The following is a 15,180-nucleotide window of genomic DNA, read 5'->3' as shown; positions in this document are numbered from 1 at the left end:
TTATACTGATAATTCTAATTTCAATTCTATACAGCAGAATTCATTCTCATTTTCTTTATTTATGTATTTATAACTCCTCTAATAGTGAGAAACCTGGCTACTATTATCCTTAATTATTTATTTGATCAGTCTTCCTACATATAATTCCCCTTTACTATCTCTGCTCCTTTTCTTCCAGAACAAACATGCTCATCTGTCAGGGTAATACCACCATCTTCCTTTCTCATCATTCCCCACCTCTTACTGCACCCTCCTCATCCCACTGACTTTAGCAAACTCTGCTGGGCTGCTCTTCCCCATGTGTACTTTTCTTACTCCAGAAAAGTGACACTCTGTTGCCTCACTACTTTCCTTATTCTGTTCTTCCCCTCCATGATCTTTCATGCTATGCACCTGCCCACTCCCTACCTTTCCATAAAGACACCTGTCTTACCCCACTGGAGCTGCAGTATTCTCTATAATATTGTACTGGGCTGCCTTCTCACATGGACATTTTTCTCAGTCTGCTTAGTATTAATACTCCATGCTGTTCTGCTCCCTTCTATGGGAACTCTCCATATCATTCCCTTGTCCAAACCTTGCAGGAATGCCCTCACTCCACTCAAACTGTGACACCCCCCTCCAGCCAGAGGACATGACAATGATCCTTTTCACCTCCAAAGTATCTATTCATTCAGCCTCTGGTCTGAATCTCCTTTCTGATAATCTGCCACTCAGCACCTCATACAGTTGATAGAAAATCTCTTTTCCCTTCTTGCGTCCAGGATGAAATCTCTATACTTCTAGTAATATAATTCTATCAGTTTTTACTAACTAGCCATCAACAGGAAAATCCCTATAGAAGTGGCTGGTCTAGGGATCCCTGGGTGGCTCAGTGATTTAGCGCCTGCCTTCACCTATGGTGTGGTCCTGGAGTCCCAGGATCGAGTCCCACATCGGGCTCCCTGCATGGAGCCTGCTTCTCCCTCTGCCTGTGTCTCTGCCTCTCTCTCTCTCTCTCTCTCTCTCTCTGTCTCTCATGAATAAATAAATAAAATCTTTAAAAAAAAGTGGCTGGTCTTCAAGTTATACACTGCATATCACTGCTGATTCAAAGATGTACTTTTTTTTGTTTGTTTTTAACATTTAACATTTTAGAATGTTAATATTTTTTCTTTAATATATAAAGTATATATTATGTGAAAAACAGTAGGCTTTCTTTTTTTATTGCTTACCTATCTACTTTCTCATGATACATAGTCATCACATGACAAAAGTCATGGGATATTTAAAAACAAAACGAGGTGCCTGTGTAGTTCATTCAGTTAAACATCTGGCCCTAGATTTCGGCTGCAATCATGATCTCAGGGTTGTGAGATTGAGCCCAGCGTTGGGCTCATGCACTGGATATGGAGCCTGCTTAAGATTCTTCCTCTCCATATCCCTCTGTCTCTGCCCTGCCCCCTAAAATAAAAAAATAAATAAAACCAAAAAACCCTATTGCCCTGAGTACTGTAACTATTCCCTTCAGATACTGGTATAGAGTTTGTTCTATATGCCAAATATCTTTCTCAACTGTGGGAACTTTTTCTCACTGTACTAATTTAAATTAACTGAGAAGAGCATATTTGGCCCTGCAGATTCATTCAGTCAGTATCTACGTATCCAAGTCAAGTGAGAGCAGAGAGCTCCAGAGTGGCATTTATAAAGGAAACACTCAAGGATCAGGTGGATCAGGTACCATGGATTACCTGATTTCCATTCCATTTTCTGTTATTATCAGGGAGTCATAAAAAGAATGGCTCTGAGTTCTTGTTTCTTGTCAGATGGGGATATTGATCTAGTGGACTGGGAGACAAAATGACATGTAAACCTACTCAGAACTGACCACTGATTAGACCTGGGAAAACATGGATGCGGTATCTCTTTATTAGTCTTCCAAATTAGGCTGTTCTATCTTCATTGCCTAGCTCCATGCCTGATATGTAGTAAAAATATGCATCAATAGGTAGACAGATGAAGAAGAAGTTAAATTATTATGTTGTTACAGCCTTTCCTTTGCATGGATGTGTAGTTTTTGGTATATAGAATGGCTTAAGTATTTAAGGCATAAATAACACCCAATGAAAATAAAGTTTTCTAAAGGAGCCAGTTTAATTAAGAGCAGATTTTTTTCCCCTCTTTTTCTTCATTTGTGGATTCATTTTCTCTTTCATAGACATACCTATCATTGCATTTATAAAGACATTGAACAGTTATTTTCTTTTTGTGCAGGGGCCTGAATTAATGAATAAATATGTTGGTGAATCTGAAAGAGCAGTTAGAGAGGTAAGATAATTATGCCTTGAAGTGGGACTCTGCATAGAGGAACTACCCTTCTGTCCTTCTGTATGGTTTCCATTTTGTTTTGGGTTACAGATTCTGAAATTTCCAAATCAAATTCTAGTGGTATGTTTTTTCTTCAGGCAAATACTATTTTATTATTTAAAAATGTAACTTTGAACATCTACAGTACTTTGTTTTTGACTTTAAACATCTTCATACTACAGGCCTTTAGTTTCACCAAATAAAGATTTAACAACTGCCACCATTTCAGTAAAACAAACAAACAAACAAAAAAACAAAACACTTGTACTTACAAGGAATGCTTGATCTCAGAATGAAATTTAAACTCTTTAAATTCTGTAGTCCTTTAAATCAAATTAGCTTAGTATATGAAAGTTTTACTGTATCCTCGTTTTATAAATTATTTTACCTTTGCCTGGTTATTTAGACAATGCATCCCCCTCTTCTAAGATTTAAAGCCAGCACCTAATTAATAGGCCACTCATTCATATTGTGGGAGCTGCACAACTGATAAATTCATGCAAAATCAGGGCATTTGGAGTTGGGTAACTACAGCAATTTGACCACAAGTCTTGGCTTTCTTAAGCAGAGTTTGGCTTGTCTCACACAGACACCCTGTATTCTTACAGAAGCTAAGCGAGGACAAGAACACGCAAACAGCAATGGAATGAATGGTCTCCAATTGTGAATACCTGGGTACCAACCCAAGAGTATTAGAGATTGGAATACTCATTTTTTCATCTAAGAAAAAAATCCTAAGTTTTTGACCTATTTTTTTTTTCTTTAAAATGTAGGCAATGGTAATTGTAGATAAGTGTAGGAAACAACAGCACCATTGATTAAAATAAGAAAAAGACAATGTTTATTAATATTAATGTTCTAGTAACTGTTTTTTATTTTTATGTCATTATCCTTGTGACAAGAAAATGGGGGCCTACATTACAGATAACACACATTTGAATTTCTTTCTGCCTGTGCTGACTTTTTCTTTCCCTATGGCTACCACGCCAGTCCGTATTGATAGTCTGAATTCTGGTCTAATCAGTCTATGTGCTTTCGGAGTTTGGTCATTTTTCTTGTCCTGGCTTTACATCAGCCATTACTTTCCCTCAAGATCTTCAGAGAAATGAGCAGTGGCTTTTGGGTTTATGGGTATTTTATATGCTCAGCTATAACTGATTTTACATGCTTATGGTTTTTCTTTAAAACGTGTTTATGATCGTTAATAATAGCTGTCATTTACTGAGCTCTTACTATTCCAGGCAATGTGCTAAATGCTTTGCATTCTTTTTTTTTACTCAGTTCTTAAAATAATCTTCTGAGGCAAAAATCTATCATTATCTCCATTTTCTAGATGTGGAAATTGAAGTTTAGAGAAGTAAAGTTACCCGCCTAATGTCATGATTGAGCTGGTTGACTTGTACATAATAGATTTAGTTTTTCACATAGTTCCAAACTAAAGCCAACTGCAGAATTTTCTGAGGTTTGCTGATCTTTAGCTAATGTGGAACTCTTTTCACCAGATCTTCCGAAAAGCAAGAGCGGTGTCCCCTTCCATTATTTTCTTTGATGAACTTGATGCCTTAGCAATTGAAAGGGGGAGGTAAGAAATATTTAAAAGAACTGCTATTAAATATCTACAGTTATATTATAAAGTAAATAGCATTTCTTACACACATTTTATTTATTAATACATTTGGCCTAAATAAAAACATTTTTTAATTCATGTAGTTTTTTTCTCTTGTACTCAACTATTTCATGTTATCACTTTATAATACTTTTATATAAATATTTTTTAAACAGTGATATCCATTTGGGGCATTTGAATTAATTTCTATAGCTTATTACTTACAGAGACCCCTGGCACTATCAAACTTTGGGTTGTTATATATGTATGATAAAAACTGTAAACAAAATTCCATTAAGAATAATTATCCAATACATTAAAACCAATTATATAATAAAAGGTGCTATTTTTATAGATTTTAGTATTCTCTAGATTAGATTGTTTCCTAAAATACAGTTATAGTAGAATAAAAATTAGTATTAATAGTTTTGTTCCTGAATCTTAAACAGTAAAGATTATTATTTACATAATTTTAAACAGATGTGTATATAGGTATACAGATGTAAATATATGTGTGTATGTATATGTATGCATACATTTGTGTGTGTGTATCAGAACTATTTACAAGTATGATTTTTTTTCTTCTACAAATGTTGGGATCCCTGGGTGGCTCAGCAGTTTAGTGCCTGCCTTTGGCCCAGGGCGGATCCTGGAGTCCCTGGATCAAGTCCCAAGTCAGGCTCCCAGCATGGAGCCTGCTTCTCCCTCCTGTGTCTCTGCCTCTCTCTCTATGTTTATCAAAATAAAAAAAGACAAAACAAAACAAAACAAAAAAACCATAAATGTTTAGAGGTCCTTTTGAGGATTATACACTCAAGTACTTTATGTAGAGAATGTTAATTTGTGTGCTTTGTCCATACCTTCTTGATGTGTATATTGATTATAAAAGTTTTGCTGATGATAATTACAGTGATGGTAGAAGGCACATTAGAGACCCCAGTATTAAAATCTATAAGAGGCATTGGTGCTCTCTTCCTTCCTGGTATATAGCTCTCATCAGATGAAAATATAAACTGTCATTAGGAGACTATTACCAGGAAGTAGTCTGTCCTGCTTTTCACTCTACCCATTCGATATCCTGTAAATACCTACTAGTCTTTTTATTTTATGAGTTGAAGCATTTGGATGCTCTTATTACTTCCGAGGTAGGTGCCACAAAAGGCTACAAAGAGCCCAAGTTCACCTTAACTACAAGAGAAGAAAAAGAAGCCAGAGAAGTTTGCTGAAAGTAGTGTGACCTGCCACAATTACATAACATCAGAGACATTTTTGGAGCCTAAAAAGGAACAGGGTGGGATACATTGTTAAATATGAACCAGATGGGAGGTAGAATATGTAGCAGAGTTCTCATAAAATGCTTTTGAAATAAAATGGTGTGAAAAACCAGACAAGGCACTTGATAGGACTATCCTGTTTTTGCAGGTGATTTGGCTCAGTAGAAGTTTGCAAATATATTAGAGCTGCTAATGATTTGCAGCCTCCAGATATCATTTCCCCTAATAATTTTCATCATATTGTGGATTGCATACCTCCCTTCCTCAGTGGCTTGTTCAGACCAAGGTCAAATAAATTCCATGGTGTTTCCTTTGTATAGAAAATGTTTTGCTCAAAATTGTTGATAATTCAGATAACAATGAGGGGCTTCTCAGTGGCTCACTAAAGTGTCCAGCTTTTGATCTCAGCTCAAGTTTTCATCTCAGGATTGTGAGTTCAAGCTCCTGCTGTACATGGAGGCTACTTAGGAAGGAAGGAGGGAAGGAGGGAAGGAGGGAAGGAAGGAAGGAAGGAAGGAAGGAAGGAAGGAAGGAAGGAAGGAAGGAAGGAAGGAAACAGCTGAGCACGATAACAAACATAATGCTAATTGTCCGAAGTAGGGACTTCTGGTTGTACCAAAAGTAGATGTACTAAGATGTACTTAGATGTACTAAGTCTTTTTTTTTTTTTTAAGATTTATTTATTTATTCATGATAGACAGAGAGAGAGAGAGGCAGAGACACAGGAGGAGGGAGAAGCAGGCTCCATGCCGGGAGCCCGACGTGGGACTCGATCCCGGGACTCCAGAATTGTGCCCTGGGCCAAAGGCAGGCGCTGAACCGCTGAGCCACCCAGGGATCCCGATGTACTAAGTCTTATGTAGATTTTTTTTTTTCATAGACATAAGAATCTCAAACATTGATACTCTTTTTTTCTCTCTCTCTCTTTTTTTTTTTTTTGCGTGTGTGTGTGTGTGTGTGTGTGTGTGTAATGGGCCAACATTGCCTAGAAAGTGATTGTTTTATCTAATTAGAATACTGGCACCCAAAACTAAACATATAAGACCTCCACATGTATATTTTTGTTCTTCAGCTATTTGGACTATTCCTAGAAATTGAAAAACCAGCTATTGATAGATACCAAAAGTATAATATTTTCAAGATACTGAACCAATTTTATGCGTTGCTAAAGAAAGAGAAAACATAGAAAAATTAAGAATTCCATAAACTAGGAAGCATTTCTTCATAATGCTGGGCTATGGAATAGCTATTGATTTCATTTGTTCCATGTTTTTATGTTTTCTATGATAACATTCAGGTCAAACCCATATGACTAGTTCAAAAATGACATAAAATGGCATAAAAAGATTGTTTCTTCTTATCAAGATTTTAATTTCTAAACTTAAGATGTTTAAAAAATTGAGCAGAAAATTATGGTATACTATAGTCCCTATTACCCTTATGTTAAATCAATTATTTGACTATTTAAAGTTAGTCAAAGTAGCCATGAAACTGAGTTTTGCAGCCAGCAAGCACATTATAAATAGAGCATTGATGAATTTTGTGCTTAGCTTTAGAAATAGTTGTGCTTTTGGAATGAAAGATTGTTCATGCTTATAAAAGTATCTAATTACAACCATTATTTTCTCCTCCTTCCTGTCCCATTTAAATTTCTTGGGGATTTGAAAAATAATTAAGCCTGATGTTTACTTCTTTTTTTCTGAATGCCATTTAAATTCTGGGTGTTCTGAATTCATATTATGAGTTGGAGAAAATGTTATAAGATTTCCTTTATGAAGTGTTTTAAAATATCTCCATAAGATTTGGGAAAACTGAAAATACTGTTAAAGTAGTAGAGCTCTTTGAAAAATAGATATTATATCAGAGAGTAAAGCACTGAGGTAAGGAAGAGATTTGAACTATCCTGGGCTAATAATGATGTTAGGTAATATTCATTTAGTGCTTGTTATGTACTAGTAACTGTTTTAAGTGCTTTACATACAGGTAAAGAAAAAACTCAGAGAAAGGACCCTGCATTAATGCAAGGTAGGATACAATTGACAGTTGACTCCAGTACTCTGCCTCACCTCCCAACTAGCTTAAATATTTACCCTTTTGAAGTCATAGTGGGGAGGAGAGAGCAAGCTGGGCCATACATCATCAGTCAGTCTTGTCTTAAGCAGCAGTCCTCTCCTCAGAAGTGGAGACATATAGAGTCATATCATATATTCTCTTAACCTAGTCTCCTCTGATGGAGGAAATGGCCACTGACTAACTTGGAGAGGACTAGAAGAACTTACTTGGTCTAGGACATTTTAGTTAGTCACAGGATCCCAAATCATCCTCTTTTCCTGGCGTTGATGGCCTGGTAATGCCAAACCTCAAGCAGGATTAGAAGAGGTTCAAAACTAGGAACATGTCTCTGGAGCTAAAGAGGCTCATTTTATTTGTTTAATTAACTTCCAAATAATGTGACTCCCCTTGTTTGGACCTCATTCACTATGTTATGGTCTTTTTTTTAACTTGTAATTATCACAGCAGCCTCAGAAAGTGTGGGTCCTATTTTCATCTCCATTTTACTGATGAGAAAGCTTAGATATATAGATGCATCAATATCTTAGCTTAAGGTCATGTACATTAAAAGCAGAGCTGGGATTTGAATTTAGGTATTTTGACTCCAGAACAGATACTCTGAGCCACTTTTTTGACTTGAACCATACCAGATTCTAGGATTCCACATATAAGTGAGTGGTTAACTAACCTTTCAAGCTTGTAATTTATTGTGCATTTTCTCTGTGACTTACTTTAGTAATGACTCTAAGTGAGCTGTTGTGACATTCCTTTGCAGGCATTCATTTACTCACTTGTTCAGTAAATATTTATTGAATGCTTATTTTGCAACAGGCTTTATGTTGAAGGTAAAACAGTGAACAGGACCTAGGACATACCTTTGTTTATTCATTTGTAAATTGGAGATGATAGTAGTAACAAATTTTAGGTTGTTAGAATTAAATACTTATAAAGTGCTTGACACAGTGTCTGGCATTTTAGCAGTAACTGCTTACAAAACTTTAGTATTTATTATAATTTCTGCATATATATTCTACTAATAATAATTTCCATATAAATAGAAATACAGTAATAGACATTGAAATAAATTCTGTCTCAACAGAGTTTACGTTCTAGTGGATGAAACAGAAACATTTGGGAAATTAGAAAAAGTATTCTACAGATGAGAGGCAACATGGCATTTCGTCAGTCTAAGATGCCTTTAGTTTTAAGACACGTCATTATTATATGTACCATTACTGATGAAAAACGTAGCCTTAAACTGTGATTATGGTGCTGAGAAGTCATCAACTCCAAGAGACATCTTGATTTAAAAAATTTTAAATATGAAAAAAGTTTGTATCTTAGAAATAGAAGAAAGTGGGGTGCCTGGGCGTCACAGTCAGTTGAGCGTCTGATTTTTTGGTTTCAGCTCAGGTTATCATCTCGTGGGTCATGAGTTTGAGCCCTGTGTCTGACTCTGCACTCAACGTAGAATCTGCTTGAGATTATCTCTCTCTGTCCCTCCCCCCACCTCACCTGTGCACATGCGTGCTCACTCTATTCTCTCTCTCAAATAAATAAAATCTTTTAAAAAAGGAATAGAAGAAATGTAGTAGTGTTACTTGGGAGAAAGAAGATCTCTTTTGATTTATAAACACAGTGCTATTAAATATAAAAAATATTTGGAATATTGTTTTATGACTAGAATGTAAAATGATGATTAAATATATAGAAAAATGAAAAAGATTAAGGGCCCAGTTAAAAGCTGACTAAATGATAGCTTCTTGAGGTGTTGGGAATCTGTGATATTAACTACTTTGTTACTGCACTTAATCGTCAAGAATTAGTACTTGGAGTGGTTGGGGGAGAAAATAAGAAGTTCCAGCTTTCTTTGAAATTGAAGGTTTCAGGCTTAGCAGCATTCTGAAAAGAGCTCTGAATTTTAAAATAATGATCAGGAAATGGAATAGCCTCTTTTACATCAAATCCAGACTTCTGGTAAATTCAGTGAATTCACGATACTAAGAAGCACTGTAGAAGAAATTTTTGTGGGAATCATTTCTCTAAATGACACTTTCAAGGAGGCTTATACATTTTTCTAATGTGATATTTATGGTGGTTTTAAAATTTTCATAAAATCATAAAATTTTATGGTTGAAAAAGTTCTTAGAAGTCATCTAGTTTAACTTTTAGTCTTCAGAAGAACAGAAGCCCCTCGATATTAAGAGAAGGGGCACATAAGTCTTTTGTGGCCTGGACAAGACTAGAATTCATATCTTCTGATTCACTGCTCTTTGAACTGTACTCATGCTGCCTCTTAGACTATCAGGATTTGAGACAGAAAAAGTGTGTTTATGTTGTGGTAAAAATTCTCATGTATCTAAATATTTAGAGAATATTTTTTTATGTTTAAGAAACTCTAACAGTAACCACTTATTAAATACTTTTAACCACTGGTTTGTAAATCTGTATTTCAATTTACTAAATTAAATGCCTTGTTCCTGGTATGCAGATTTTCCTAATTTACTTAATTGCCTCAGATATAACATAGTTTTCACACTTGTAAACTCTTACTATTAAATGCTGAAGAAAAAAGCAAAGTGTTACACATTTTGCATTATAATAGTTCCATAAAGTATAGCAGAGTTTATGAATCCTTTTTTTGCTTTGTGTTGTCTGTGCATTGTGGCTGAATACTATACCACAGATTAAAGCTATGACTTTCCTTGGAGAGGTCTGTTGCAGCGTTTATTAGAAATTGGAAATTTTTTGTTGTTGTTGTAGGACACATAGATCTCGTAGCTGTCTTGTCTTTGAAATGAACATTTGCTTGTGTTTTACGTGCATTAAGAAAATTATCATAGGTAATGCTTGTGTTCAGAGTAGTATGTGTTTGGTTAGCCTTCTTTAGACTTCTTTTAGGTCTCTCCCAAGCATGAATACTGACTATGGGGGTGGGAGGTAGTTTTAAGAAACAAAGTCAGATGCCTACCATTTAGAACTTGATGACATTTAAAAATGTATACTAGAAAAAATTTAAATTGGATAGATGAGATGCCAGTCTATAATTTAGAAATCATATGAAGGGGCAAATGATGGGACATTTTATTTTATTGAAGAAGATGAAAGAAAATCATTTTTGTGAAAATATTAGTATTAAAGGATAAAATCATTTCAATCATTACTGTCACAGCAGTGAGATTTCCATAGGATACAAGTTGGCACACGTTTTCTATAATAGGCCAGTTAGCAAATATTTTTGTCTTTTTGGCCTATAGTCTCTATACAACTATTCATCTCTGCTGCTGTAGTGCAAAAGCAGCCATAGAGAATATGCAATCAAGTAAGAAAACAGTTGGCTGACTAGATTTAGCCTGTGGCTGTAGTTTACGAACCCATTTTAAGATATCATAAACATCCCCTCGGTCCATGGCACTGTATGACTTTTGAATAGGAATAATTTGGAAAAGGGGCTTGACTTATGAAGGGAAAAGAGAATTAATGTTTTAGGAAAGTCTAGCTTCAGTATTTTGTGCAGCTGAACATCTTTTTTCCATTGTTGTGTTGCCTATCTCTAGCAGATAATAAAGTTTTATAAAATCATTTCATTATGTTAGTGATTACACATTTGTTTTTAAGCTTTTTCTTGGAGTTGGTTTTGATTTCCTAGGATGTCAGTTTAATGGTTTTTGTTTCCTACTGCAGCTTTGAAAGTCAGCCAAGAATATTTCTCAGCCCATAAAACATTTTCACTATGCTATTCTCCAGCTAGCTCTCAATGATCTGTGGAAATAAAGGGCAAAGGCAGCATGGGTAATGGGAATCCAAAGAATTTCCTTCACCTAATCATCAACATTAACTATAGCCACCATTTCCTCCTATAACAAATAGCAAATTGGACAAGTAGGAGTTTCACTTCTTTCTGTTTAGAAGTGCCAGTTGGAGGTGTCAGTAATAAGTTTTTGAATATGAATATTTTTATTAAAAAAATAAGTTTACTTGGGTCCTATACAATACCAGCACAGAATACAGAATTTTAAAACTAGAAGGATCTCTCTCTCTCTCTCTCTAATATCTTCATGCTCTTGTCTCAGATGTCTAGATAGTGCTTAGCAAAGAAGCACCCACACATTTATTTTTTGAATATGTGAATGAAGGCTTATAGAAAACTAGAGATTAGGTTCACTTAGCTGGTTGTTAGTGGAGTCTAAGAAAACACTATATTTTGGTGTCCTTTATAAACCAGATTTCTTTTAAAATTAAACACTGAGACTGTCTTTCAGAATTTTCTCACTTGTCTTATGTTCATTGAAGCACCATCATCTTCATTATAAATTGTAAGCTTTGGAATACATTCACCTGTCAGAGTTCTAGAAAGAATTAAATGAAGTGCTAAGTGATACTTTTTTCAAAAAAATTGAAAGTTTTTATACACAGTAACTCTGAAAGTGGATCTGGACTCACAAAAATTTGTCAGTTGTGCTAAGGATACAGAATGACAGATACTCTTTATAATGTACCTGATAGCAATGTAATTAAATGGTTAACAAAGGATAGTAACAATAATGTAGATCATACTTTTTAAGTCAGTAAGAAGACATTTTGAAAAAGATTCTTGCCATCCTTGGTACACTAATTAATTCTTTAGAAGGGTCACTAAGTTACCCTCTACCCAAAAGGCCATTCAATAAGACTTGACTTATTGTAGTCACACTTGATCCAAGCATTTCTGTACCTGAGAACACAATCTTATAAGTGAATTATATTTGTCTCTTCTAGAAGGTTTTTCATTTTAAAAAAATTTAAATATCTGAGAAGTATAAAAGTATCCTTATCTGGAAATTTTAGCTATTCAAAATAAATCATTCCTTGACGACTCATAATAGCAGAGCCAAGCTGTTATTACATTTGCACAGCTAATACACGGTTAACACTAAAATGTAAAGAACTCTTCAGTACCAATGTATAGCAATCTCCTACTAATACATCTTACAGAAATAAAGTATCTTACTTTAGTTTATTAGGCTTACTGGTTTGGGCATGCCTAATAGTAATGAAGAGCCTTAGAGGGGGAGTTCTTATCTTAGTATTATGTTGGTGGTTTTCATAGCAAAATGAAGGAAATTTGATAACTGAATCTGGGTGTATGTACTAACATGTGCTGTACTAACTTCTGAAAATTGTCTATCATATGTCATGTTCATGCTTTGTGTCAGCAACCATTATATACCAGCGCACCCCTTATTAGTTTGTTAAGATAACTTAAAAAAGTTAGAGATATTTTTATTAAGACAATTATAACATTGATAATTACAATAATGATAATGCCTATAACTACTACTTGTTAGCATTTTCTTTGTGCTGAGTATTGTGCTAGATTCTTTATACATTTTATCTAATTTTGAGAAAGGTATGAGCCTACTCGTGTTTTGAAAGAATTGAGGTTCAAGAGTTTATGTACCTTTACCACAGATTACACACAAAAAAATAAAGTTGGCATTTGAACCTTAGCTTTTGAATATCAAAGCTCTTTTCCAAATTCAAGCAACCTTCCCAATGAGTAACCAGTAAAGGTTTTACTGGAATGATTTTTAAAATGTCTTATTATGGAGGTGAAATGGAGTGAAGGGCTGATGTCCTAACATTGCTGGCTTTGCCTTCCCCTGAGCATTACTAGCAGTGGCGTACTCAATTTATGAGAACAATGAGCAGAATTTCTCTGATGAGGCATAGAAGAATAAAGTGTGATTCTCACATTGGTTCCAGTTAATGAGGAACCTAATGAAGAACAAATGGAACCAAGTGTTTCTTCAACTTCAGACATCAGCGTGAAATCAAGCGATAAAGTTTGTCATCCTCAAATAAGTGAACAACTCAGGTTTTGCCCAAAACGTAGGTGTTGTAGTATACCAGTCCTTCTCTTGTCAGCCAGTTTGCCTCCAGTTAATAAAGTATATTGGGACACTTTGCAGAACTGGTGCCAACAATTTAATTTGGGTACTGATGACCCAGAAAATAGAGGTTTTTCTGAGTCTCCAGAAACATGCTTACTCTGAAATAAACCAAGAGTGTGGTGACAATGTAAAGATGATTCCTGAAACATCACCAGAGGCTAAATTGCAGTCATGTTTGAGGAAATGCAAGATGGTGGCCAAGGAAGCAAGGATTTGGAAAAGTTGTAAGAAGAGTGAGAGGGAGGGAGGACTTAATACAGTCAAAGTGGTAACAAGAAGGCATGTTGACAGCATGGTCAAGAATTGCTGTAAGAGCCAATCAATCCAACTGTGAATTCACGTTCCATTCCTGCTTCTGTTGAGACCTTTCTGCTGCAAGCCTCTCGTGTCAGGTGGTGTGTGGTCCATGGCAGACCTCTCCTGGCAGATACACAAGATTGGGTTCGCCTCCAGTTTCATGTAGGTCAGGCCTGGGTGCCTGACATTCCCAAAAGATGATCTTTCTCTTCCTATTACCTGCCTGCACTTCCCATCCCGAGGCCTAGAAGATAATATGTTATACCTCAAATGTGCTAAGATAAATAAGAAGATGATGAAAAGATTAATTGTATTGGGGAAGGAAAAGCGACCTCGTTTGAACACACCAACATCATTTAATTTGAATGGGCCATATCTTACTACAGAATACATGGTGGAGAACCCCGAGCTGCCACTGACTTGCATCCCAGTGATTGCTGCCTTCTGTCTTAGCCAGCCTCAGCATCACTTGATACCTTGAATACGGATGTGAGTGTCTGGATTCTGTACTTGAGGCTTGCCATGAAGTGACTGCTCCTCCTGCTTCAAGTATTTAGTTCTATAGAATATAATTTAGTTCTGTTTTAATTAATGGATTTTTTTTAAAGTTTTAGGTTTTCAGAAAAATTGAGCAGAAAGTACAGAGTTCTGAAATACTGCTCTACCCCCTTCCCCTACTATCAGCAGCCTGCACCAGAGTGGTACAATTGTTGAATCTACATTGACTTACCATTATCATTCAAAGCTCATAGTTTACAAAAGGGTTCACTTTGGTATGGTATAGTCTATGGACTTTGACAAGTATATAATGACCACTTATATCCACTATTCAGTGTCCTCAAAATAGCTTCCCTACTCTAAAATTTTCATATTCCATCTATTCAACACTCTCTTCCCTCCAACTCCTGACCACTCCATAGCTTTGCCTTTTCTAGATTGCCATACATTTGGACTCATGATAGCCTTGACTAATTTCACAACAGTATGCGTTTTAGATTCCTCCTTTTCATGGCTTAATATTTCCACTTCTTAGTGATGAATGGTCCATTGCCCGCATGTACCTTAGTTTGTGTATTCATTCACGTATTAAGTCATCCAGGCTGCTTCCACCTTTTGGCAATTATGATAAAGCTGCTACAAACATTTATGTACAGGTTATTGTGCAGGCATACGTTTCAACTAATACAAATACTCAGGAGCATGATTGTTGGAACGTGGGGTAAAAGTATGTTTAGTTTTATAAGAAACTGCCAAACTGTTTTCCAAAGTGACTGTACCATTTTCCATTCCCACCAGCAATGATTGAGAGTTCTTGTTGCTCCACATCCTTACCAGATTTGATGGTATCAGTGCTTTGGATTTTGGCCATCCCAATGGGTGTGTAGAAGTATTTCATTATTTTAATTTGCAAGTCCCTAATGACCTGAAATGTGCAGAATCATTTCATATGCTTATATATCATCTGTATATCTTTGGTGAGGTATCTAGATTTTTTGCCCATTTTTCCACCTGTCATTTTCTTATTCTTTGGGTTTTAAGAGTCCTTTTGTATTTTGAGTGATATTCTTTTATTGAATAAGTCAAATATGTTTCCTAGTCTGACTTGTCTTCTCTTTCTCTTCTCTTTCTTTAATTTGTATATTCAGATTATTGATATTGATATAAATGGCTT

General features: G+C 35.5%; 1 protein-coding gene and 1 pseudogene across 7 annotated transcripts in view; both read left to right on the top strand.

Annotated features, from left to right (window-relative positions):
- AFG2A (AAA ATPase AFG2A) overlaps nucleotides 1-15,180 on the top strand; it is a 353,318-nt gene that overhangs the window by 86,760 nt on the left and 251,378 nt on the right. For all 7 annotated transcript variants that reach the window (XR_013358870.1, XR_013358872.1, XR_013358871.1 and 4 more), the window contains exons 12-13: nucleotides 2,254-2,307; nucleotides 3,849-3,928. Coding sequence is in view for 4 of the 7 variants with exons in the window: in XM_077861116.1 (XP_077717242.1) it covers nucleotides 2,254-2,307; nucleotides 3,849-3,928 (134 nt within the window). In the remaining 3 variants the exon portion in view is untranslated. The remainder of the gene's footprint in view (nucleotides 1-2,253; nucleotides 2,308-3,848; nucleotides 3,929-15,180) is intronic.
- LOC144291340 (developmental pluripotency-associated protein 2 pseudogene) lies at nucleotides 7,566-14,114 on the top strand (annotated as a pseudogene).

The sequence above is a fragment of the Canis aureus genome, chromosome 20, assembly GCF_053574225.1.
Source record: "Canis aureus isolate CA01 chromosome 20, VMU_Caureus_v.1.0, whole genome shotgun sequence".
In the NCBI taxonomy this organism is placed as follows: domain Eukaryota; kingdom Metazoa; phylum Chordata; class Mammalia; order Carnivora; family Canidae; genus Canis; species Canis aureus.
This window is presented reverse-complemented; position numbering and strand designations above follow the sequence as displayed.